This window comes from Lissotriton vulgaris, chromosome 4_1 (assembly GCF_964263255.1).
Source record: "Lissotriton vulgaris chromosome 4_1, aLisVul1.2, whole genome shotgun sequence".
Lineage (NCBI taxonomy): Eukaryota > Metazoa > Chordata > Amphibia > Caudata > Salamandridae > Lissotriton > Lissotriton vulgaris.
Genome location: NC_141691.1, coordinates 1952610446 through 1952638416, shown reverse-complemented (window position 1 = coordinate 1952638416; position 27971 = coordinate 1952610446). Strand labels below are relative to the sequence as shown.

The following is a 27971-nucleotide window of genomic DNA, read 5'->3' as shown; positions in this document are numbered from 1 at the left end:
CTTGCTAAACAAGACTCTTGGAATGCACAATTGTCTTCCACTGGTTATTTTTCAGATTAAAAGAGTGTGAAGTGCTATATCTACCAAACCTAAAATCTAGCTTCCGTGATTTGGAATTACTTTCATCTTGTCAATTAGAAACCTCAGCAAACACATGCTGTGTAGGCATTAATTTTCCTACTAACCCCACACTCAGTTTGTTAGGTAATCAGCTTGCTAATTTCACTAAGGATATGCTACGAAACATATTTACTAACAGGGTTTATCAGCAAGTCTGATAAGTGCTTCTCATAAAAAGAGGTCAGAGGGTTAGTTTCAAAAGTGGGTTCAGTTAAGCACAATATTTTTAGTCGCTACACAAAGAAAATATTGCGTGTGTATTGGCTTCCATCTTTTGCTACCATTAGATGGTGTGCCAAAAAGGAATCCAAGATTCTATTGTTTTGACCTCACTTACTTGCAGAACACATTTTACCATTATTGTACCTCAAGAAATCTTAGGTCTTCAGAAGCGCATGTTTTAATGGCCCCTAGCGTTCGCTGCTGTTGGATGGGGTGTATAGCCTTTTATGTCATAGCAGCTGGGACATGGAACTCTTGACCATCTTATCTTTGTTCCATTAAAAAGCTGTTGCCTTTTTTCTGCCCCCGGGCAGTGCTGGCTTCCCTGCCCCCTGGCTGTGCTGGCTTCCCTGCCCCCTGGCTGTGCTGGCTTCCCTGCCCCCTGGCTGTGTTTGCTTCCCTGCCCCCTCGCTGTGCTTGCTTCCCTGCCCCCTCGCTGTGCTTGCTTCCCTGGGTGGGGGTGTGTGGCGCTCTGGGTGTGTGCGTGTGGCTCTTGGTGTGTGTGGGGGGGGCTCTGTGTGTGTGGCTGTGTGTGTGTGGCTGGAGTGGCTCTGTGTGTATGGCTGTGTGTGTTTTTGAGGGGGGCTCTGTGTGGGGGGCTCTGTGTGCGTGTGGCTGTGTCATCCCCCCTCGTTTTTGTGTCCTTCTGCCCTCTGTCTGCCTAGTGTTTTCTGCCGTTCTGCCCACCCTTAGAATCATCCCCCCTCGTTTTTGTGTCCTTCTGCCCTCTGTCTGCCTCGTGTTTTGTGCCGTTCTGCCCTCCGTTAGAATCATCCCCCCTCGTTTTTGTGTCCTTCTGCCCTCTGTCTGCCTGGTGTTTTGTGCCGTTCTGCCCTCTGTTACAATCATCCCCCTCGTTTTTGTGTCCTTCTGCCCTCTGTCTGCCTCGTGTATTGTGCCGTTCTGCCCTCCGTTACAATCACCCCCCCTCATTTTTATATCCTTCTTCCCTCTGTCTGCCTGGTTTTTTGTGCCAATCTGACCTCAGTTATAATTGTTTCCCCTCGTTTTTTTGTACTTCTGCCCTCTGTCATCCTGGTGTTTTGTGCCGTTCCTCTACCTGAACTGAGCCCTTTAAAATAAGGCCATGCTCCAAAAAGTACCGCAGCCCCTGCCCTGAACCATAAAAAACTGCCCCCTACCTCAGTGAAGTACTCTGACTCTGCTCCCTACCCTCCCTTGGCGCCTAAAACTGTCCCCTGCCATGCACCCTACAAAGCCTCGACTTAGTAAACTGTCCCAACTGTCCCTTCTCTGTGTGCTTTGAGGCCGTAAAATGTAAGCCTAGGCACAAATGGATGGTTGGATTTCTGGGGTAAAGTTTTATTTAATGTGATTTTATGTAGCGCGAACTTTACCTAAAGGTGTCAGAGCGCTTTACATAAGAACCAGTTGCCAAACCTAAGGACTTTGATTTACATGCGGTAAGTAAAAGATACCAACAGGAAAACAATTGAAATGTACTAGATGTAGTCACACAAAGAAGAGACTGTTGATTCTCGTTATATTTCTATATACATATGGAAGGGATATGAATAGATGTACTGCAAGAGTCACATAGAAATGTTAGAGTAGAAAGGTCTACTGCATATACTAGTGAATACAGTCATCTCTATATACAGAAAAAATGAGTTATATGTAGAGGGGTCGGAGTGGGACGCAGTGGGTGGATGGATGCATGATGGATGGATGTATGCATGATGCATGGATGTATGGGTGGATGCATGGATGGGTTGTTGGTTGGATGGGTTGGTGGATTGCATAAATTGTTGAGGGATTGGCTGTATATATGCATCTATCCATCCACCCCTCCATGCATCTATCCATACACCCATCCATGCATGCACCCATCCATGCATCCACCAACTCATCCATGCAAGCCTTACAACAAGAGCCCGCAGCTCTCCTTCGTCTCTCCTCGCCCCCCTTCCCTGAGCCCGCAGCTCTCCTTCGTCTCTCCTCGCCCCCCCTTCCCTGTGCCCTGCCCTGCTATTGTAAATGACAATGCCATTTATTTATGTTTAAAAAAAAACATAAATAAAAATGTCAAGAGCAATGCCAATAGCTCTAACTTTAACAAAGGCAAAACCATTGCATTGTAAATGCTTGTTGTTTTTCTCATTGGGGTCACACGCCAAGGGGAGGACAGACAGGGCTGGAAAGAAAACAGAATCACTCTGGACACACCATTATCTGAGGCCATAAAAGTGCAAAGCATTTGATGACAGCAAAGATGAATTAGCAAACTGCCAGATGGAAAGAAGGTGGCAGGATCACTTTCCTACCTATCTAGGCCAACCTGCCTTTCTACTGGGAGATCTTTTGATGAGTTTATAGATCCATCTGTGGGTCAGCCTATGAGAGCTGACGAGACTGGGTAGAATCAGACGTTGCGGATTTTATATAAAATTCTGTGTACCAAACTGACAAAATACATCAAACGGCACTGTGTACTTGGTTATTGACAAGAGGATAAAGCAAGTTAACCATAAATATACATTTCTATAATCCTACTGTTGGAGACCAAAACTATGCTCTCCTGAGGTGTTCAATATTGAAAATAATCTTTGAAAAATGCAGCTTTATGGTCGGAGGACTTACTCTCATAACACATCATTTGCAAAGTCCAGGATAAAAAGCTACAAATCTACTTCCAGAGGTTTTCTTCTATGCTTTCAGATTTCCAACTTTTAGGGATTGACAGCGAATCCCATTACTAGTTCATAAAATGTATGAATCAGATTTCCTTGAGTACTCAAATCCATAAAATATACATGTTTAATTTCATAAACTAAAGCATTACCATTTACCTCAATTTTCATCTTGGAGGGAGAAAATAGTTTCCCTTATAAAACAGGAGTATTTTATTTTTCCTTACCTACACTAACCTGGAAAATCAACAACTCATGCCTCTTGTAGGCGAGCTCACACATACGATATCATGCAATGCCCATTTTTAACTCATACACTACAACTACTCACAACGCACATAGATGACCCCTGTAGAGTTTCCCCACATTGCACCAGGCCAGACACTTGCCTTCAGTGCAGAGAGGAGGGAGCGGACTTCATGCACTTAGCCTGTAGATGTTCCGGGGTTAGACATTTTTGGGAAGAGGTGGTGGAGAGGGTGCAGAGTGGCGCTGGTCTCCAAAGGGAGTTGACACTGCAGCACTGCCTGCTGGGACATAGCCGGAAACCTAAAAAATGTATGACAGCTTATAAACTCTTGCAGTTGCTTATAGTGCTTACGCAGCACAGAATAGCAATAACGTGGATGCGGTTGCGTGCCCCTGAGGTTGATACTTGGATTAGGGCTGTTCACGATGGATGCTGGCAGAGGAGGCCCATATGAAAGTTGGTCATAGAGATGACAAACTAGATGTGCATCAAAGGCACTGGAGGGAGCCATGCAACGCGTTCCCGAATACGGGAGTGAACCGAATGAATCGGGGGCGGGCGAATACTGCGGGGCGTATACACAATGGAGGAAGAATCTAACTAGGTATATTGAGGGGCTATTCGATTTCTGTTGCATGGTCATTCACATTCTATGAGATCCCGATCTATGCATGTTACCCTGATGTTTATCACACCAATTTGTGCTGTTCGTTGCTCTACACCTGATGAGTCTTTTTTTTAAACTAATAAATAAAGTTATTAAAGAAAACTCCTGATTCTTGACAGAGCAAATGTACAGCCGTTTCCAGGTTTGGACTGAGTTTGCGATTTTCACAAACTCTGCAGGGTGCCCAAATCAGAAACACCAACTCCCCTGGTTTCTCTTTTCTTTTTCCTTCCCAGGTATGCTCCCAAGGTCCAATTGTCGTTACACAATTTATTCATAGAGAGAAATACATCTATAGTTGGTACTATTCAAAGTGTTCTCATATTGCAGAACTGTATAATCAAACATCTTTTCACAATTGTAGATACACCTGTAAGCAAGACATTCCATTCCACCCTTTCTAATTCTTGGTTAGGTTTTCACAAAGTGTTTTTTATGCACATCTATCTAATACAATAACATTTGAGTTGAGCCTATTAGGAGCAGTCCCAGAACTTGAAGACAAATGTACAGAATTCATAAGAGCATTATAACATGTTTGTAGCGACTTACTGTTTTGTGTAGCTTTATAAAAAAAAAGGAGGTATACAGTGAAGCTCAAGGTTAACTTTAGTCCTTTTGCATAAATCTTGAATATAAACAATTGATATGTAAAGACAATATAGATGTATATATTTAATAAAACAATATAATGTAACAATATAGTTTAATTTAATATAGATGTTGAATTGCAATGTAGAGAGATGGAAACTATCTAGGCCATCTTACCTATTGTTAAGGCCTCGAACAACCGGTCAATTGTGCCATTATCCTTGACAATTCCAGATTCTTGGATCCGTTTCACAAAATCGCATTGCTGCATATGCTTTTCGGGTAGTTCAAAATTCTTTACATGGTCGTCTGTTTTTGCCACCTCTCTTTCTTTTTCCATAACCTGACTTATAAGTCTTTTCAGCTCAGGTTTGCGTTCTGCTTGTGCACGTTCAGAGGGAGGCATGTTTTCAACCACTTTTCTCACGAGATCAAGTGGGAAAATTCGGATGTCTGTTTTATACAAGTTCTGGAAATCTGAAAGTGCCAGCTGGAGTTTACCCTGCATCAAATAAATGAGGCCCTGCAGATAATAGTATTGTGCCATCAAAACAGAGTTCTCATATGAAGGATTGTTCATTGCACGAGTGAGGCTGTTGCCGAAGTCTACATAGTAGGCTTGAACAGATCGGCTCATCAAGGGAAAATTGACATCAGGCAACTTGAACGTGTGCACTGTCTTTTGGGGTATTTTTAAGGCTAAAAGACACAAATACAATACATATGTTAAGATTGAGTGCAGACTGTGCATAACATTACATTTTTTTGTGAGGATGCCAGTCATAAAAAATGTACCATCAAGATGAAGTAACTAGGATAAGACCTGATCAGGAAGACTGGCGGTGTATGGAACAGGCAGATGGAACGGACTAAATTAGGATTATAATTTTTCTATAAAGTAAATTTGATTGATTTTACAACAACTTGTTAAAACAACGCACAGTAGTTTTATAGTGAAATCACATATGAGACACCAGATAGAGAAAGTATTAAAGGCTTGCATGGAAATCCCCATCAAGGCCGGAAAAGTCACACCACTGACCCCAGATTTTCACATGCTTCCGAGGGCTCTTTGGTCCTGGCACACCAGTCCATCATGGAGCACAATTCCTTAATAGTTGGAGCTTGAGGGATTTCCAGCGGCGAACAAGGTCACGTTTAGCCACAATAGCATTAATGGTAATCAATGCACGTTCACCACTGGGTCCCTCGACATCCTCCAGAACACCCTGCATGGCCAAACGAGGTGAGCAGTCTAGTCTCCCCAAAACCTCAGAGAGATAGTAAAGATGGATTACAAGTTCTTTAGAAATGACTGGACATGCCACACCACATGGAAAAAGTCGCCGTCCTCGACCAGTCACCGAGGTCAGGCAGGCGTATGGAGAGCACCCATCCTTTAAAGCGGACTTGGGGTATAACATGCAATGTGAAGGAATTTGAGTAGAATGAGGCGGAAGCGAGTGGAGAAGATCAATTCCTTCCAATCACCATCACTGAGGTAGTCAATCTAGTGCTTCCACTTGGCATGCAGGGCTCCAAAGGTTTCAGGGAGTTCACAATTAGAGGTATATTCGCGAAATGCCGCCCCAGCCCAGCCGTGAGGAAAGAATTTGGACACCAGAGGGCTGCACTCTGGCAGGTCACGCAGCAGCAGATGATATTCCGCCAGTACGTAGCGAGGCAGCAGATACCTGTAGAATTTGGTCCCATGAAGACTGAACTCCTCCTGGAGGTCCCAAAAAAACGTCATATGGGTGTTCCTGCAAACGTCCCCCAGGTGAAAGATACTAATGAGGTCCCAGCGAGTGAATCCCTTTAAAGAGGAGACTTGAGACTCCCAGCGGCCTGCATCAACCGTTCGTCCCATGTGATCTAATAGAGGGCCACTTGCCAAAACAGGAGTGGTTTGAGGCAAAGAACAAGAAGGTGGAGTCCCATATAACTATTTCAGGATATATTGGCGGTCAAGAAGCGTGATTTACAGACGAAATGCAAGGTCATCTGGATCTCTGAAAACCCAGTTATTGACCGCAAGGAGCTGTGCGGCCCAATAGTATAGTCAAACATCGGACATCCCCATATCACCATTGAAGGCTGATTGAACACAATTGAAGAGCGATATTCGCTGAGTATTATCCGCCAGCAGAAATGTGTACCATCCCAGATAAACCATTAAACCAGGATTGGGGGTCAAAGAGGGGGTAAATTATGCAAGGTAGAAAATAGCCATGGAGTGCAATCATTTTGAAAAGTGCCACTCTTCCCAAGACATTAAAAGCAAGCCCATTTAGTCCCGCAGTGTCAAGTTCAATCTTCAAGTGAGCTTGGGCTCCAGTGCAGTGGTCACCTCTAAATAAGTAAAGCTAAGTCTACAAACAGGAATGCAGTCTTGGAAATCAACTACCTCCCGGCCCTCTCGGACTGGAACAAGGATGATTTACCCCAATTAACCACTAGCCCCAAGGCATCACCATATACAATCTCAAATGTGGCTAAAAAAAAAAAAGTCTCTTTTTCCATACATTTTTGTGTGGGATCACCATGCCGGCACAAATGCCCTACTACCCAGGGTTTCCCCCTGCTCTCCCGAGTAAAATGATACCTCACGTGTGGCTGTCCAATGCAGAACCAGCTAAAAATGCATTTTCTTTTACAGAATGTAGCCCTAAGAATTTGCTGTGCTATATCCTTAATCCCAATGTTTTTGGCACTTCCCAGTCACAGGCCCTTGGCCCATCTAGACAAGTGAGGTATCATTGTACTCGGGAGAACAAGGGGAATGCTGGGTGGTAGGACATTTGTGCCGGCACGGTGATCCCACACAAAAATGTGTGGAAAAAGGGATTTTTTTCAGCACAATTTGAGGTTTGCAGGAGATTCTGGGTAGGGAAACTTTGGGGGATCCACACAAGCCATATCTCCCTGCACTCCCCAGGGTGTCTAGTTTTCAGAAATGTCAGGGTTTGGTAGGTTTCCCTGGATAGCCGCTGAGCCCGGGGCCAAAAGCCCAGGTAATTTTGGTGTCTCCACAATACGTGTTGGGCCCATGCTTGTCGCGGGTACTTGAACCACACATACAAGTGAGATATCATTTTTATTGGGTGACCTGGGGGAACGCTGGGTGGTAGGAAATTAGTGTCAGACCAGTTATCCTACAACTTTTCCACACATACACTTGAGAAGAAATTGATTTTTCAGCTAAATTTGTGGTTTGCAGGGGATTCTGGATAGGAAAATGTTGGGGGGCCCACGCAAGTCATACCTCCCTGAACTCCCTAGGGTGTCTAGTTTTCAAAGATGTTTGGGTTTGGTAGGTTTGCCTAGATGGCAGCCAAACGCAGGGCCAAAAACCCAGGTGAGACCCTTTGCAAAACCAGGTCGTTTCGTGATAGGTAGTTTTGATGTCTCCACAAAACGTTTTGGGCCCTTCCCTGCCGCTGGAACTTATGGGAACGCCCTCTAAAGCTGGGACCACCGCCAAACTACAGAAAAGACTCCAGCGCATCCAGAACGCCTCAGCACGACTCGTCTTGGACATCCCCCGACACAGCCACATCTCCGCCCCTCTGAGGGACCTGCACTGGCTCCCCGTCAGCAAAAGGATCACGTTCAGACTCCTCACCCACGCACACAAGGCTCTCCACGACTTGGGCCCCGAATACCTCAACAACCGCCTCACGTTCTACACGCCTACCCGCCAGCTCCGCTCCACCAGCCTCGCCCTCGCCACCGTCCCACGGATCCACAGAACTACCACCGGAGGAAGATCCTTCACCTACCTGGCGGCCAAGACCTGGAACACCCTCCCCACCCACCTACGACTCACCCAGGACCATCTCTCCTTCAGGAAGCAACTCAAGACCTGGCTTTTCGAGCAGTAGCAGCCCCCCCACCCCCCAGCGCCTTGAGACCCTAGCGGGTGAGTAGCGCACTTTACAAATACTCTTGATTGATTGATTGATAGACATTAGTAGATGGGAATTGTTACAGTAGCGTATACCAGATCCTAGTACTGTTGAAACCTCAATAAATGGTTTCACATTTCAGGATTCAGAAATCTGGATATCACCTTGTCTAGGTGCAATCTATATAACTCAATCACTTGCCGCTGGTAAACGGGGTAAACGCCTGCCTGCACCTCGCCTGCAACCAGGACCTCTGGACCTCCACCCAAACAGTGCTGCCCAAGACACCACTCTGTCACAGCCCTTCATGCCCTGAGCCCCAGACTACTCTCCCTACGCTGCAGCCTGGCCACCCGATCTGCAGTGAAGGTGCTGCTTGCACTGCATGTAACTTCACACAAAACACCCAAAGTCTCCTTCACAAAAACCCCCTCACCATACACGCAGTAGTTGCATACAACACAGTTACACACAACGCCCTCAACACATGCTCGCTCTCCAAACAAAACATCGAAGTCTGGGACCTTTTCCAGGATCTACTCTTCCACACGGAGACCTGGCTCAAACCTGCTTTCCTCCTCGGACACTGCGACAGCTACCCCACCCGGCTACAATATCAAAAGACAGGACAGGGCAGCAAACTCAGAGGAGGAATAGGAATAATATATGGGAAAAACATCCAAGGCACCTTCCGCTCTGCCAACTCATATGACCAACTGAAACTCCTGGCTTTCAAACTCCGCAATCTCGAACACCACCACCTTCGGAGGAGTCTTATTCTTTTGCACGCCTAGAGGAAAAGCTGACTTTGAAACAACCATTGCAGACATCATCCCCACCCTATGCCACCACCATCAGGCTCAACTCCATCTCCTTTATCCTCCTCCGAGACTTTAATTTTCACTTGGAAGATCACTCTGACACAAGCACAATAACTTCCTGGAAAACCTGAACTCATGCAATAAATGATGGGCCCCACTCACACCCACTGATATCTTCTATGCCCTATCTCTTCACCAACTCCTCCAACATCACGGTAGGACAAGCTCACCCCTCTTAACTGAACCAACCACGCACTCACCTGATTCAACGCACTCTGCACCTGCCAACTATGAAAAACTTGCACTAAAATCACATGAAGCAACTGGAATACAATCTTGAGGAAACCTAGGACAAAGTAACTGCCAGAAGCTCTAAGGAGACCTCTCTCCTGATCCACTTCAAAAACTGGATCACATCCTGCTCAGACAACCAGGACCGACTCAAAACCCCCACCACCACCACCTCTTGGACCAGACCTCAAGCAAGCTGGTATCCCACCATCAGCTGCACAACTGTCACCCCTTCACAAAAGCCTAACTTGCAGCTCTGTCTGTACTTTCACAACACGATAAACACCATGCACAGCAACTTTAGGCTCCAATCAAACCTTTCACCTCTAGCAACCCCCCCAACGCACAAGTTACTACTTGTGTAACGATATATCTGTAAGAGACATTAGCTAGTGATAGATGACTTACCTTAGAATAACCCCAGGCGTCAGACTGGATCTGGAAAGTTTTGCTTAGCAGTACCCCTGGTGGCATCCTGCGGCTCCGCGCCAGTCAGAGATGATGCCACGGAGACTACTTAGGCGCCACCCATGCGCGCTGACGTCAGTTCTTTACACAACTTTCTGCTCGAGGAACGCAGAGCCATGCTGACCATTGGTACATAAAACTAGGGCCCTAAAAGGGGATGACCTTTATCCTAGTAATCAGTTTGCAGAACGGGGAGAATGGGTGGGGCGGTAAGGAATCTATCACTAACTAATGTCCCTTACAGATATATCGTTACACAAGTAGTAATGTGTGCCTCTGAAAGAGGCACGTTAGTGATAGATTCCTTACCTTAGAATAGATAACCCAGCAATACCAACCCCAGTGGTGAGTCTGCGAACAAAATTACACCAGGAAGTCAAGGATAACAGAACAGCCAAAGAAGCCGTCTCCGGACTTGACTGTCTAGGCAGTGGTGCTTGGTAAACCTGTGCAGAGAGGCCCACGTAGCTGCCTGACAAATGTCCTGCAAGGGAACGCCAGGTCCCAAGGCAGTAGTGGCTGCAGTTGCCCTGGTCGAATGGGCAAGCAGCACCACAGGAGGCTCCTTCTTGGCCAAGGAGTAACATGCTTTGATGCACAGAACGACCCACCAGGAAATGGTCCATTTGTGCACAGCCCGACCTTTTTTGGCACCCACGTAGCCAACAAAGAGCTGATCATCCACCCGGAACTGTTGGGTACGCTGCAGATAGAATGCGAGCGCATGTTTTGGGTCCAGACGGTGGAGCCTCTCCTCTTCCCTGGAAGGATGCGGAGGTGGAAAGAAGGTGGGCAAAGTGATGGTCTGCCCGATGTAGAAGGGTGTGACAACCTTTGGCAAGAAAGAAGGGCGGGTCCTGGGAACCACCTTGTCCGGATGAACTGACAGGAAAGGAGGTTTGGAAGAAAGAGCCTGGAGCTTACTCACTCTTCTGGCAGAGGTGATTAGCTACAAGGAAAGCCGTCTTCAAGGTGAGAAGACGTAAGGGACAGTTATGAAGGGGCTAAAATGGAGCGCACATTAAGAAAGTCAAGACAAGATTCAAGTCCCATTGAGGCATTATGAAAGGCACGGGAGGAAACATGTGTGTAATGCCTTTGAGGAAACGGTTAACAACCGGGGACTTAAAAAGAGAAGGCTGATCAGGAAGCCTTATAAAGGCAGAGATGGAAGAAACATAACCTTTGATAGTGCCCAGAGCAGAGCCCTGCTGGGCCAAAGACAGAAGAAACAGAAGAACCTCAGAAAGGGAGTCCACTGCCGTTGCTGTACATCATGCCACAAATATGTTCCATCGGCAGGCGAATGCAGTCTTAGTGGAGGGGCTCCTGGCTGCCAGAATGACAATACAGACCTCGGGAGGAAGGTCGAAAGCCGTCAACTGTCGCCGCTCAAGCTCCACGCATGGAGGTGGAGGCTGGACAGGTTCGGGTGGAGGATCATCCCCTGCTGCTGCGACAACCCAGCTGATGGCGCACGCACCCTCAGACGATGGATGGACGACTGAGCCAACATATTAGCCCGCTGAAAAAATAAACCCTCAAAGAAACCAGCAACAGAGCAAACTGGTTCACCCCGGAACTCCTAGCATCTAAGCACACCTGCTGGAAGTTGGAGAACATATGGCACAGCGAGAAGTCGCTCGGCAGCCGCGCAGCCCACCAAGACGCCATCCGCAACCACCACCACCTCATCAGGACCGCCAAGAGGACCTCCTTCAAAGACCGCCTCAACAACAACACACACAACAGCAAGGAGCTCTTCAACGTCGTGAAGGAACTCTCCAACCCCAGCTCCAACGCCAAGGGCATCCCGCCGTCGCAAGCCCTGTGCGACTCCCTCACCACCTTCTTTCTCCGCAAGATCGCCAACATCTACAACAGCTTCAACCCCTGGACGACCCCTACAGGCCCAAACACGCAGGAACCACCACACCACACCAATTACGACCCCCTGACAACCTGGGCCAACGTGAGCATCGAATACACAATCAAGACCATGGGCACAATCCACGCCGGTTTGCCGTCTGATCCTTTTCCACACCACACCTTCAACAAAGCCGGCAGCTCCATCGCCCCCCACCTACGCAACATCATCAACCTCTCCTTCGAGACCATGACCTTCCCTGAGAGCTGGAAGCACGCCGAGATCAACACCCTACTGAAGAAACCCAAGGCGGACCAGAGCGAACTGAAAAACTTCCGGCCCATCTCCGGGCTTCCGTTCCCAGCTAAGGTCATCGAGAAGATAGTCAACATCCAGCTACCTCGAAGACAACAGCATCCTGGAACCCTTCCAGTCAGGTTTCCGCAGCAACCACAGCACCGAGACCGTCTCATCGCCACCACAGACGACATCAGGATTCTGTTGGACAACGGCGAGACGGCAGCCCTCATCCTTCTGAACCTCTCCGCCCCCTTCGACACAGTCTGCCACAGCACACTACGCACATGACTCCACGACACAGGGATCCAAGACAAGGCCCTGGACTGGACCTCCTCCTTCCTCGCCGGCAGAACCCAGAGAGTCCGCCTCCCCCGTTCCGACCTGAAGCCTCCGAGATCATCTGCGGCGTCTCACAGGGATCCTCCCTCAGCCCGACGCTGTTCAACATCTACATAGCGCCTCTCGCACGCATCGCCCGACAGCACGACCTCAACATAATCTCCTACGCCGATGACACGAAACTGAGCCTCTCCCTCACCAAGGACCCCTTCACCACCAAATCCAACCTCCACCAGGGTATGAAGGCCATCGCCGAATGGATGGAACATAGATGCCTCAAACTGAACACAGACAAGACGGAGATCCTCATCCTCGGGCCCAACCCCTGAGCATGGGATGACTCCTGGTGGCCTGCATCACTGGGGACACTCCCCGCACCCACCACCCATGCACGCAATCTGGGAGTCATCCTCGACTCGAAACTCACCATGACGAATCAAGTCAACGCTGTCTCCTCCACTTGTTTCAACACCCTCCGTATGCTCCGCAAGATCTACAGATGGATCCCGACAGACACAAGGAAAACAGTAACCCACGCCCTAGTCAGCAGCAGACTCTTCTACGGAAACGCCCTCTTCGCCGGAGCCCCGACCAAGCTCATCAATAGACTGCAAAGAATCCAGGATGCCTCTGCACGCCTGATCCTCGACGTCCCGCGCCGCAACCACATCACCCACCACCTGAGGAACCTGCACTGGCTCCCTGTCGACACAAGAATCTCCTTCAAGCTCCTCATCAATGCACACAAGGCACTCCACAAGACCAGTCCAGTCTATCTCAACAGCCGACTCTCCTTCTACGTACTAAAGAGGAAACTCCACTCCGCAGACCTCTCCCTGGCTACCATCCCATGCATCCATAAAACCACAGCTGGAGGCAAATCCTTCTCCCACCCCACCCCAAGAACCTGGAACACCCTCCCCCTCATCCTACGACAAACCGAAGACCTTCTAACCTTCAGGAGACAACTCAAAACCTGGCTGTTCGACCAATCGCAACAGCAACCCCTCCATCCAGCGCCTTGAAACCCTTGCGGGTATGTAGTGCGCTTTACAAATTTGATTGAATGATTGATTGATTGATTGATTGATTGCTGCTGCGACAGAAGATATTCCCTAAGAGGCAGAGGGATCAGGGGATCGATGCTCATACCGAGTAGCTCGGGATACCATACTCTTCAAACCCAGTTCAGAGCCACAAGAATAAATTGGCCCCGGTCGCGCCTGATCTTCTTCAGCACTCTGGGCAGAAGTACTGTAGGCGGAAAGGAATACAACAGACCGCAGCTCCACTCGAGACGAAAAGCATCTCCGAGCGAGTGCGGCCTTGGAAATTCCAACGCGCAGAGCTGATGACATTGCGTGTTCTCTTCGGTGGCGAATAGATCTAACCAGGGCTCTCCCTACAGCAGAAAGAGACCTTGCACCACGTCCAAGATCAGATGCCATTTGTGATCCATCATGCACCGGCGGCTGAGTTTGTCCGCCCTGGCGTTCAGAGAACCTGCCAGGTGTTGAACCACCAAGGTAATGCCTTGATGTTCCAGCCATGTCCAGAGGCGCAGAGCTCCTGACATAGGGTCCAGGACCCCACTCCGCCTTGCTTTTTGCAATACCACATGGCGATGGTGTTGTCCGTGAACACCTGCCCTCCACTTCCCCGGACAGAGGGAAGGAATGCCTTCAGTGCAAGTCGTATCGCCCACAGCTCCAAAAGGTTGATATGGAACCGGGACTCTGCCGGAGACCAGAGACCTCTGATCTCCGCCTCCCCCAAGTGGCCTCCCCATCCCAGGAGGGACGCATCAGTCACCACTGTGTGCTACGGTGGGGGAAGGGAGAGGAATGTGCCATTGACCCAATCTCGATTCGTGTGCCACTACTGCAACTGTAATACATTGCCCTCCGAGATCTGGACAGGATTAGACAGGTTGCCCTGAAGCTGTGCCCACTGGAACTTCAGGTCCCACTGCAGAGTCCGCATATGCCACCTGGCATTTTGCACTAGCACAATGCAGGAGGCCATCAGGCTCAGGAGTCAGAGGGTCATCCTGATTGAAACCAGGGTTGGAGGCCGAAAGATCAGAATCACAGCCTGTACATCCCGACTCTCTGCTCGGGAGGATAAACCAGAAACCGTGTCGAATCCAGAACTGCTCCGATAAAGGGGAGCTTCTAAGACTCAGGTGCGACTTCGGCACGTTGATGGAGAACCCCAGTAAATGCAGGAGGTCGGCCGCAGTCTGAAGGTGGGAGACGACTGCCTGGGGCGAGCCCGCCTTCAACAACCAGTTGTTGAGGTACAGAAAGACTGACACCCCTAACCTGCGCAGGTGAGCTGCGACCACAGCCATCACTTTCGTGAACACCCGAGGGGCACCAGTAAGGCCGAAAGGGAGCACAGTGAACTGAAAATGCTCCTGGCCTCCAGTGAACCACATGTACCGTTGGTGGGCTGGCAGGACGGGGATCTGAAAATATGCGTCCTGCAAGTCCAACACTACCATCCAGTCTCCAGGGTCGAGGGCAGCCAGGACCTGAACCAGAGTCAGCATTTTGAATTTCTCCTTCCGGAGGAAGCGATTGACGCTCTGGAGTTCCAAGATGGGGCGCAGGCCCCCCTTGTCCTTCTTGGGGACTAGAAAGTAGTGGGAATAACAACCACTCCCTACTTCCCGCCCGGGAACATACTCGATGGTCCCCTTGGCCAAGAGGGAGTAGCCCCTGCGGATGATCTGCAGCACCCACTTGTCCGACGTAATGTTGCGCCAGTGGGGGAGGTTGTGGCGGATCCTGCCACCCACCGGCGTTGGGTGCTCCGCGAAGCAACGATTAGGAAGGTTTGGAGGTGGAAGCAGCGGGGGTGGAGGTGGACTGACCCGCATGCCGATTCCCAGACCCGCCCCTGCGGAAGCCGCCACCACAGCTGCCCTGAGGCTGGTTCTGCACAGGATTAATGAAGGAACGTGCCTGAGTGCCTCTCCCCTGGCCATGAAAGGAACGAAAACCAGGAGTGGCCGGGATATTTACAGAAATATCCAAGGACTTGGCCGTGGCCCACGAGTCCTTAAAGCCCTCCAGTGCTCTGTCGGCCTTATTGCCAAACAGGCGGGTGCCATCAAAGGGCATGTCCATGAGCGAGCTCTAGACATCGGGCGAGAACCCAGTTGAATGCAACCAGGCGTGGCGTCGCAATGCCACAGTTGTAGAAATCGCTCTGCCAAACGAGTCGGCGGTGTCCAAAGCACACCGAATGGCGAACGTAGCCGCATCCTAACCCTTAGCAATTGCCTGAGAAAGGACAGCCTAGACCTACTCAGGACACTGAGGGAACACCTGAGCAACAGTATCCCATACAGCATGGGAGTAGCAGCCTAATAAGCAGGCGGTGTTCACCGACCGCAGCCCCAAGCTAGCCAAAGAGAACAACCACTTACCAAACTGTTCCAGTTTCTTAGAGTCCTTATGCGGCGGGCCGTGGGAAAGGCACTCTGCAACGTCGAGGCCTGGATGACCAGGCTCTCAGGCGTGGGATGAGTAGTCAGAAAGGCGGGGTCGCCTGGCGCCGGCCAGTGGCGTCTGGCGACATTCTTATCCACAGAGGCCCCCGTGGCCGGCTGCGACCAAGTGCCCAGGAGGACTTCGGTAAGAGCGTCATTGAAGGGAAGCAACGGCTCCGATGAAGTAGACGCCGTCTGGAGCACCTCGGTGAGGAGGTTAGTTTTGAGGGTCACTGTGAGGAGGCCGAGGTTAAGGGCCTACGCAGTCTGACGGCGCACTATCGTGTAGTAAGCTCCTTCCTCCATCGTAGGCGGGGGAGAGGCAAACCCCGGGTCAGAAGAGACATCGATATTGCCTGCATCCTCCTGATCGTCCACCCACACTGTCGGGCAAGAGGGTCCCGGACCCCTCCTCCACCTCTGGTGCAGGAGGGGTCGGTCACGGAGGCAGTACCGGAGCTGGAGAAGGGATAAACGGCGTAGGAAACTGCGCAGAAAATGCCCCCACCCGGGGCCGGACCGGCACGGCCTCCCAATTCAGGTCCCAAGTAGGAACAAAATGGTCCTAGAACCAGGGACGGAGCCGGCAGCGCTGGATCTCGCGGCGCCGGGACTGGAGCCAGCAGCGTAGGCTCCTGTGGCGCCGAAGCTGGATCCCCCGGTGGCGCCGAAGCTGGATCCGCCGGCAGTGCCGACGGGCCAACAGGATCTGGAAACTGGACTGCAGGGCTTGAAGGCGCACCGGCGGGAGCCCGAGGCCTAAAAAGGCAGCCCGTGGCAGCAAGAAACTCTTGCACCTGTTCAGGACTCGCCGATGGACCCAGGTAAGGCGGGTAGGCCGCAGGACTCCCCGGCTCCAGAGGAGCCACATGGCTCGACAGTCCCAGCAGGCCCAAGAGTTGTGGTCAGTCTCCAGGCAATAGAGGCAAACATCGTGGGGGTCCGCCATTGACATATTACGGCGGCAGGCCCCGCAGGACTTAAATTCAGGCATCCCTACGTGCACCAGGAGAAACAAGGGGTGAGACAAAAGTCTCAAAAAAGCAGTCAAAAAGTGATGAGGTATGTGCTCTAACCGGATCTGCGCTTGCTGGCACGGAAAAAGAAAGAAGTGACGTCAGCGCGCATGGGTGGCACCTAAGTAGTCTCTATGACGTTATCTCGGCGCTTACGACGCCAGTGACGGGCACGGAGCCGCTGGACGCCAACTACTGACGCGCAGGAGTACTGCTAAGCAAAACTTTCTGGATCCAGTCTGACGCCTGGTGTTATTCTAAGGTAAGGAATCTATCACTAACGTGTCTCTTTCAGATTTGATGATTAGAATACACAGGAAACCTCCCTGGCTTGCTGGCCCACCCTTACTCCATGAAAAACGCTGACAAGCTCTGCTCTAATGACTCAGGAACTTTCTTGGACCCCTACCCGCATGTAACCACAGGACTTAAACCCATCTACACCGCCCTACTTACTCACTCACTTTTCTCTGCTATCTTTCTAAACACATGGAAACACACCACCATCCTGCCGTTACTGAAAAACCCTACTGCAGATCGAAACACACCAGCAAAAACTACAGACTCATCTCCCTGCTACCCTACCTGCTGAAGTCTTGTAAAAAATCAGCAACAAGAGACTGACAACCACATCAATGTTAATCATGTCCTGGACTCAACCCAATCAGGTTTCAAACCACAACACTGAGAAGGAACTCACCGCCCCCTACTGACTTTGAGTCTCATCATGGGCCAGGGAGACAATGCTATCATCAACGTCCTCAACCTGTCCTTGGCTTTCAACACAGTCTTCCGCATGATGCTCAGTCAATGCCTCCATGAGACAGGAATTTTCACGTTGGGTCCGCAATGGATCAGTGTCTTTTACAAGCCACACACAGGTTGTCCCTAACCTCCAAGCCCTCCATCCTGATATGTGGCTCTCCCAAGACTAGTGTTTAGGCTCAACACTCTTCAATATCAACATGACCAATATCCTCTATATCCATGGCCTCAACATAGTCTTGCATGACGAGGACACTTAGCTTATTCTCTCCCTCTGTGATGACACTCAATGGAAGTTTATCAACTGCATGTCAGAAGACACCCCCTGGATGAAGTTTAACTGAAAGAAGCACCACCTGGAAAATATGGCAGTGGTACTCTTCTGAAAAGGCAACTCACTCTGGTCCTTGGCCATCAGTAGTAGGATCCACCCCAACTCCGTCAAACCATGCTAGGAACCTGGGGAGTATGATCAATAGCTAAATCTCTAAGTCCAGCCAGGTTAACTACATAGACCCCGCCTTGTTTTTGCACCTTCAAAATGGCTTCTTCTCAACACCCGCAGTGAAATCACCCAAACTCTAATTACCAGCAATCAAGAGTGTGAAAACTCCTTTAAGGTGGAAATCACTCAACTCACACGAGGCTCCATGTCATCCAGAATGCCGTGGCCAGACAGTCAATAACCCACCCTGCACCCATATATTAACTCACTTCAAAGACCTCCACTGGATTCCCATTCACCAACACTTTCTTTAAAAACTACTCACCCGCACAACCTAGAACCCATGTACCTGAACAGTCATTAGCTATCAAACCCCTTGCAGGCGCCTTCACTCTGCAGCCTTCTGTCCCTCACATCCGAAGAACCAAAGGCGACACCTTTTTATATCTTCACATCAGAGATAGAATTCTGAAAGTGACTGGAAATCTGGGTCTTCTGATGGGCCAGTTTCCCATTCTCCAAGCATCAAGATACCCACCTGAGTGATTTGTGCATTCTAGGATTAGGCTTAACATAACATATTGCTAGGAACATTATACTTAATTCTGTCCTATGTTGGTCAATCCTTCTGGTTTTTTTTAACTTCTTTCCCCAATATGCAGGAGGCCACACAGACATGACAGAGAATAGTATAAGTGACATTTGGGGCATCGCAGTTCAAAAATTGTTTGAGGGGAGTAAGCACTGCAGAATAAGGTAACTTCTCATTTTATATTGTAAGGTTAAAGACACTGCACTTCCCACACCTTAAATGACTCTCTAGTAGCGGTAATCCCCAGATGTTATGCAAATTGTTCTGTTTAGGTTTAGCCGGATGTGCAGCTCAGACTAAGTGGTCTTTCAGCATAATCCCAAAGCCAATACTTCCCAACCTGATAGATGCTCCTACAACCATCTGTCCAATAGAAGCGGGTTCGCTTACTCAATTAGAGATAGCCTCTTTGGGACCCGAGATACTGGAATAATTAACCCTTTGCAGAATCCATTTTCGACTGCTATAATAATAAATAGCAGTGGGTTTTCTAAAATTTGTAGTTAATCTACATGGAATAGTGTGACCGACTGGAGCACCCACATAGGGTACCCGTTACGCAGGATCCTTCCTATGCATCTTACAAACTAGATGATAGTGGCTGAAAACCAAATTTACCGATAAGAAATTTTAGAAGAACCTGCTAAGACTCTAACCTTTAGAGTTCATAAGTTACAAATCACTACTCCGGAACAAGAGAATCCATCCTTCTGTTGATCAATCCCCTCTCGCCCCTTGCGATAGGAGGTTGCCCACCCACAACTTCTTTGTCCTGACGAAGACCCTTCCGTAAGGAAAAGATTCCTACTGTTTATTTGGGTCGAAACGTAGACGATCATACCACCGACCAACTCCGGTCCCAATCTAGACACTCACGGCTCTAACGGAGTTAGGCCTGTTTTGCCAGTTAAAATTTGGACTCTCTACGAGCCTCATGGTGTGGCCTTCACTCTAAGGGACCACATGTACATAGTCTTCAAATCAAGAATAAGACTTGTCACTGAATGATTCAGACCACGTCTATCCTATCCCCAACACTTCCCTCACTTCACCCCTCCCCGTTGTGAATGTGGGCACATATATGTATAAACTTGTTGATATCAAATAAATGTATTATGCGTTCTAATCCATTTAATAGGATTTATATGCAATTTTGAATTAAATTCTTTTTGCATCCAATAGCTTTGCTTTTTTGAATTAATTGAATACAAATGGAATGAATTTGTAATTTCTTTGTTCTAAGTCTGAGGACCCCTTCCTTTCATTCTAATTGCTACCCAGGTCCTTACTGACTTTATTGGGTTTAATCCTGTTTTTTCATAACGTGACAGATATCCATGGCCGGGACACCACACACTAACACAGTGGTTGCAGTCTTGGCTCTGATGAAGTGAGATAGTAAATCTTCAAAGGGTTGCTTCCGGCCATTGTGTAGCAGATCTTAATGCATCACTGATCCATCTCGAAATACTCAATTTTTGCACTGCCTTCCCTTTTTCAGCTCCTACATTGCTCACGTAGAGTTGAGTGTCCACCCAGAAATCTTTTGTGCAGTCAAGGTTACACGACAACTCTCTTTTTGGGTCCAGATGGTGGAGTCTCTCTACCTCTTTGGAGGGGTGAGGGGAAGCAAAGAAGGTAGGCAGGGTGATTTTGTGGGAAGTTACAACCTTCAGAAGGAAGGTGGCACGTTTCTGGAGAACCAAGTTTCCTGGGTAAAAAGGTGGTATAAAGAGGGTGTACAGAGAGGGCCAGCAATTAGATGACCCTCCTGGCTGATGTTATGGCCATTAAAAAGGCATTTTTTATGGTTACAAGCCTAAGAAGGCAATTATGCAAAGGCTAAAATGGTGCACACATATAAAAGGGGAGGGCCAGGTTGAATTCCCACTGATGCAAATGTAATGCCTTACAGGGAAAACATATGGTGAAGTGCTTTAAAGCACCTAGCCACAACCTGTGAATTGAAGAGCGTCACCCGCAAAAAGACCGAGCTGGCAGAGAGATAGCCTTTAACTTCGCCCCAAGTAGAGCCCATCTGGGTCAAAGCAAACAACAGAACCTTGGATAAAGGTGTAGATAGTGGGTCAAGATTGTGGGAAGCACACCATGATACAAACTTATCCCATGCGCAGGTGTATACTGACTTGGTGGAAGGATGCCTGACTGCGAGAACAGCATTACAGACTTCGGAAGGAAGGTTGAAAGCGGTCTATTGGCACCACTCAATCAACATTCATGAAGGTGGAGGGTGCGCAGAATCCGGTGCAGGACCCTCCCCTGTTGCCCTGACAGAAGATATTCTCAAAGAGGCAGCCTGACTGGAGGACTGATGGTCATGCTCAACAGCACGGGATAACAGACTCTCCATGCCCAATCCAGAGCCACATGGTTTACTTGGGCCCGGTTGTTCATAATCTTCTTGAGAACTCTGTGCAGGACTGGTATTAGTAGACAGGAGGAAAGGAGGCCGGAATTCCACTCAAGATGAAAAGCATCTCAGAGCGAGAGTCGCCTTGGAAACTATAGGGTGCACCTTTTCCCCGCTATCCGCCCGGAGCTTGTGGCCTGGCGGCTGCCCGGACCCGGCCGCCATCTTGGATCGGGTCCGCGACACGCGCCATGGAGGTGGACACCGCAGCGAAGTGCTGAGGCGCGGAGGACTCTGGACTTGGGGGCCCTGCTGGACGTCTGGCAGCGGGGGCCCGGTGGAGGCCTGCGGTGCAGCTTAGTGGAGGTGCCTGGAGGCGGCAACGGCCGCCATCCTGAGTGAGGCCGCTCGCGCTCGGGCCGGGCTGGTAGAGCCGTGGAGCAGAGAGGCGGCACCATTGAGGTAGCGGACGGGGGTTGGCGCACGATAGCCCAAGAGCTTGTGGCGGAGTTCGAGGGAGGCAGTGCCTGGCACAACCGGTAAGAAGAGCTGGATTTGCAGATGGGGCAGAACAAGGGGAGGCCACCGGGGGCAGGTCTGGGCCCCTTTCCGCCCGGCGGACTGTGGAGGCGGCACGAAGAGCCTGGCTGCGAAGTGGGAGCGCAGCGCTAGGAGAAACCACACTCGGGGAGCCTCACCTGGATTACATGTAGGGGCTTCGCTGATCTGCCTCATCAGTTAGGCCTGCGTTACCTCGTTGGGGCCACGACGGGGAGTTCCCCTGACCCTGTGAGAGCAGGAGGTAGCTGCAGGAGGCTGTTGGGGGGTTGGCATTGACCAGCGCGAAGTGGAGAGCGTTGCCACCTGGCCGAGGACGAGAGGTCACGGGATTGACGGCAGAGACGAGGGTTTTGCGTAGTGGAAGTTGCGACTCAGAGACCCGGTGCTAGGCCCCCTGGGGTAGCGACAGACGGCTAACGAGCCAGTGGTGTGTTGCTGAGCCGGCGGCTTGATGACCTGCGGCGGGGGATTGCGGCACCCGGGAGAGCGCCCTTCCTTACAACTAGGGATTGGACTGGCAGAGGTTGCCTACTCCTCAGCAGTGTAGAGGGTCTCAGCAGTGTAGTTCCTTGGTGGAAGGCGAGTGGCGGGCCCGGGCCCTGGAGTAACGCCGGAGCCAGGAGAGACTGGTGGGAGCCACTGGAGTACCCCGAACACGATATGTCCACCGCGAGAGCCCGAAAAGACAAGACTGTGAAGGACCTGTTTTCCAAGGCCCAGGCGAACCAACAACCCAAAGACATGGCTGCTGTTCTGGTCGCCCTGCCTCAGACCAGGCGGATGGCTCAGAACCCATCACTAAGGCCTTTCTGGAAGCCCTGTTCACGTCGCTGATTGATGACATCCTCCACTGAATAAGGAATTCACGGAAGAGATTAAAGAAGTGCGCAGGGATATGGACGGTATTGGGGAGAGAGTGGCGGAGCTGGAGACCAAGAGTGACAGTAGGTACACTGAAATCGAGGCACTACAGCAGGAGATATTGCGGATCCACGACCAACAGGTGGATCTACAAACGCACTAGGAGGACCTAAAAAACCGCTCCCATCGCCACAACATCCGGATAAGGGGCGTGACCCTGGCTGAGGATAATAAGGACTTGTTCGGATTCACGAGCGAACTTTTCAATCACATTCTGGGGCGCCCACTGGAGTCGGAACTTTGGCTGGGCAGAGTGCACAGAGTGGGTCCCCCCCGCTTGGGATCGGCTCCACCGCCGGACATCTTAGCATGTGTGGAGGACTACCGCACAAAAGAGGAAATCCTCCGGAAGGCACGGCAGCTACACCCTCTGTCATTTAAGAATCAATCCCCAGTGTTGTTCCAAGACCTATCTGCACTCACCTTGCAGAAGCGTAGAACCTTCAAGCCTGTTAGAGAACACTTGCAACAACGCAATATCTCCTAAAGTTGGGGCCACCCCTTCAGACTGATGTTTATCGCCCCTCCAGCACAAGAGGATGAGGCGTCAGGGCGTGCTGTGAAACAGGATGACTCAAGGCCTGGATGGCATCTGCAGGGCAGAAGACACTGAGTGAGGAAGCCTCCCGCAGCTGGGATTAAAGATGGACAACGCGCCGCGGTGGAGGCGGTTTCGTCTGGACAGCCCTCGCCTCACCCCAGCCGATTTCCATGTTGAGCTCTAATGGTTCTTTTGCCTTTTTGCTTGTGTGTGCTTTCTTTTTCATCAGGCCGTCGGCGGGAGGAGGGGCAGTTGAGTATTGAGCGAGATACCCAGTTACCATTTATTACCAATCACCTACGGATGATGGACAATGTGTTCTTGAATATTGGGTTTCAGGTTTGGGGGAGGGAGTTAGGGGAGGGGGCGCGGGGTGGTCCAGTGTTCCTTGACCACGTATGCATGGGGAATTTTAGCTGGCATTCAGTCCATGGTCCGCCTGGTGCACTAGGCGTCTTTGTTTTAATGTGGCTGGGTGGTGCCAGTGCGAGCCTTACGCTCCCTTTCCATTGCGTGGGGTAAATGTCATCTACGGATATTAAGGTGCTCACTCTGAATTTGAGGGGGCTAAATAACCCTGTGAAACGCAAAGCGGTCCTCTCCTACTTGGAACACTCACAGGCCGACATTTGTCTCTTGCAAGAGACGCACCTTTTACAGAAGGACTGTTCGCGCCTGCGTTCCCGAAAGTTCCCTCACCAGTTTTTCTCCTCCGCAATTACCAAAACGGCAGGAGTAGCCATTCTGGTGGCCCAGAGATTTAAGGGGAAGGTCATACAGAAGGAGGCGGAGATAAAGGGCAGGCTGTTGCTGTACAGGTTTGCATTGGGGGACCATACATTCACGGTTGGCTCAATCTATGCCCCTAACGAGCGCCAGGAGAAGTTTTTCCACTCAGCTCTTAGTGAGACTACGGCTACACCGGATCATCATATTGTATTGGGAGGGGACCTGAATTTGGTGTTTGACAACATCCTGGATACGTCATGTCAGTGCTCCACGCAGACCGGTGCGCTCTCGGCAGAGGGATTGGCCCGTCTCCATGACCTGGGTTTTAGTGATTTATGGCGCAGCTTCCACCCTTAGGGCCCGTTCCTACTCCTACTACTCTAATGTCCACAAAACATATGCCAGAGTGGATTACTTGCTAGCATCGGCTTCCCTACGGGCGTTGGCGACAGAGGTTGAGATAGAGGTTGCCTCCCTTTCGGACCATGCCTCAGTGACCGTAGTGTTGGCCCTTCGCCCCATTCAGCGCGCACAGCTAACATGGCGCCTTAGGGAGACTTCACTACATAGGGCTGACGTAGTTTCGAGAATACAGCGCGTCATAGCCGATTACCTCTGCCACAACAGCAATGCAGATACCACACGCGCCACGCAATCGGCGGCATTGAAAGCGGTCTTGCGAGGTCAATTTATTGCCATTTCAGCGGCAGATAATGTGGAGCGTAGTCGCAAGCGGGAGGAGCTCAGCCAACGCACGAGGGAACTGGAGCAAATACACCAGCGCACGGGAGCCCGCGCATTTGGAAGCAGCTTAAGGCAGCGAGGCAGCAGTTGGCGGCCATTGACCAGGATAGGGCGGAATTTCCAGCATTGAGGCTTCGGCATGCATATTACACGGGCGGGGACAGATGTGGGAGATTGTTAGCTCACAAACTGCGTGAGACTCGCCAGCGCCACTTGGTTCGGGAAATACGCCGATCGGATGGCAGCTGTGTGTCTGACGACCCTAGTATCGCGGCGGCTTTTATCGACTTCTATACTGATCTGTACGCTAGCTCCCCTTTCAGTACCTAGGATGCTGAGGCCTTTCTCGCCTCAGTCCCACTGCCTGCCTTCACGACACAACAGGCTGAGTATCTTGAGCGGGACATCCGACCAGAGGACGTAATTACTGCAATAGCGCGTCCTAAAGTGGCCAAGACACCGGGCCCGGACAGGTTTCCGGCACTGTTTTACAAGACTTTCTGTGCACAGGTCGCTCCTCTTCTCACATGCATTTTTAACACCTTCTCGGAGCTCGGGGCGATACCGGGGGACCTACTCCAGGCGTCTATAGCTGTGATCCCTAAGCCGGGGAAAGATAAACCGATATGTGGCGCCTATCGCCCCATTTCGCTGCTTAATGTGGATCTCAAACTATATACAGGGATCGTGACAACCAGACTGGCTCCCCATATGGCTGGCCTGTTCGACCCAGACCAGGCTGGGTTTATTCCAGGAAGGCAAACTTCGGACAACACTAAGCGGGCTCTACATCTAATTGAGAAGGCGACACGCGCGGATGGTGAATTTTTAATGCTGGCTATTGATGCTGAAAAAGCATGCGATAGGGTGCACTGATCCTACCTGGAAAGAGTCCTTGAGAAAGCTGGTTTAGGTGCAAAATTCCGCACATATGTGCTGAACTGTTACAAGTTCCAGACGGCGGTGGTCCGAGTTAATGGACACGCGTCCCCTAAATTCCCCATAGAGAGGGGCACCAGGCAGGGGTGTCCTTTGTCACCCCTCCTTTTTGCCTTATACAGGGAGCCCCTGGCGCAGAGGCTGCGGCTTAACCTGCATGTGGAGGGGATTCAGTTTGGGGGCTTTGTTCATATGATTAGCCTTTACGCTGACGATGTCTTGCTCTCCTTGTCTAATCCGCGAGATTCCCTAGCTGCCTGTCTTGCAGACCTGGAACTTTTCACGCAATGCTCCGGCTTCAAAATCAATATGAGCAAGTCTGAGGCCCTGGACTTATCTCTGGACGTCTCCACTCGAGAACACCTGCAAAGTTCCTTCCCTATCCACTGGGCAATGGGGGCGATCCCGTATCTGGGGATTCAGCTAGCCCCCTCGCTCTCAGACACAGTCACTATCAACTATACCAAGCTGCAGCAGAAGATTCGGCGGGAACTTGGGCAGTGGAAGCACTATCCGCTGTCATGGCTGGGCAAAATAGCGGCGATCAAAATGACCGTCCTTCCCCAGATTCTATATTTATTCCGTACTATCCCTCTCCGGCCACCGCCGGGTTTGATAAAACGGAAACAAGCAGAACTGGCCCAATTCATTTGGAATGGACGTAAACCGAGACTTAAGCTTAGATTGGCGATGCTACTGCCGGAGGGTGGAGGACTTGGAGTCCCGAACCTTCAGCTTTATTTTCAGGCAGCCCAACTGCGTCTCTTAGTGGAATGGAGTAGGTGGGAATCTGAGAAACATTGGTTGTTTCAAGACCAGACCGTAGCTGGCCGCCCACTGCAGGAAATCCCATTTCTTAGGAGACAGCACCGTCCCCCCAACCTATATGTGTCCTACATCACGCGGGTTCCCCTGGAAGTTTGGGACAAAACTAATGTTGAACATGAATTCACTACTTTTCCGTCCCCAGTTACTCCCCTGATGGAAAATCCGGATTTTATGCCAGGTACCAACTCTGTGGCCTATGAGAGGTGGCGACCGGCTGGTTGCAGATACCTCTTTCATATGTACTCACCGGAAGGCTTGATTTCATTAACGCAGTTACGGCAAACATACAGACTGCCGGAGATTGAGAGGATGCGCTACCTCCAGGTTCGTCACTGGGCACTTAGTGAGCAGGTGCGCCCAGTAGCCGATAGACATCTTTCGCCCTATGAGCCCTGGTTGATCACCCGCTCGACAGACAAGAAATTAATCTCAGATTTGTACAAAATGCTATTGGCTAGGTAGACGCATACATATAGAGCGGGCAAGGCGAGTGGGAAAGAGTTAGGCAGGACGCTTAGCCATAAGGAGAGGGAGGGGATCTTCTATAGAGCATGACACTCCGCATACCACATGGGGCTCACCAACACTCACTAAAATTGCTACCTACTGGTACTATACTCCGGAGCACCTCCATGCAATGGATAAAACCAAGGAGGCGACTTGTTGGCGGGGCTGTGAGCAGATGGGTATGCTGGTCCACATCCTATGGGATTGCCTACACATTCAAGCATATTGGAAGCAGGTGTTAGATGCGGTTGATATGCACTTTGAGACTGAAATCCTGCGCTTCCCATCCTATGTTCTTCTGGGACTCCCAAATCCTCTAACATATCCTTTGCGCTCTCGTAGAGGCCGGCTGATTACTATAGCGCTAGGGTCTGCCATGCAAAATATTCTTAAACACTGGCACACCACACATATACCTGCATTTGTTAGCTGGCTTCACAGACTGTGGCATGTCCTTGAGATGGAAAAGCTCTCTCTCACCTTAGCCGGGGAGGGATCCAAGTACGCAGAGTTGTTGCAGCCCTTCTTTTCCCTATTGGCCTCGGAATTTCATGAAGTCACATGTCCCCGGTACCTCCGGCTGCTTCGCCTCACGGACACTGAAAATTCGAAGGCGGACTGAGAGTTGTCGGTATGAATGATATGAGTGGTGTGAATGATGGACTTGGAACACGGGGGGGGGGAATTGGGTGGGGCCGGCTTTGTTGTTTCTCTTCTATTTCTTCTTTCTTGTTATAATTTCAATGTAGGCACAGCCTCTCTTGCTGCAGAATGGACTGCATGGACACAGCCACCTCTCTTGACATCATTTGTTACGCCCTTTTCTTGTCATCTCAGAGGCAATGTGCTAACTGCAAGTGATATTTTTTTCTATGTGCTGCAACTTTTCAATAAAAAAGATTTAATACTATATAACTTTATTCGATTAAAAAAAGAATAATAAAAGTATACAATTTAAAAATTTCATACATACAAGTCACAAATGGTATTTCATATTCAAGGTTTAGAGGCAAAACAC

The 27971-nt window shown here is 50.1% G+C and overlaps 1 protein-coding gene across 1 annotated transcript in view; it reads right to left on the bottom strand.

Annotated features, from left to right (window-relative positions):
- DENND3 (DENN domain containing 3) overlaps nt 1-27971 on the bottom strand; it is a 566116-nt gene that overhangs the window by 226133 nt on the left and 312012 nt on the right. The window contains exon 13 of the mRNA XM_086966276.1: nt 4679-5200. Within this exon, the coding sequence (XP_086822402.1) occupies nt 4679-5200 (522 nt within the window). The remainder of the gene's footprint in view (nt 1-4678; nt 5201-27971) is intronic.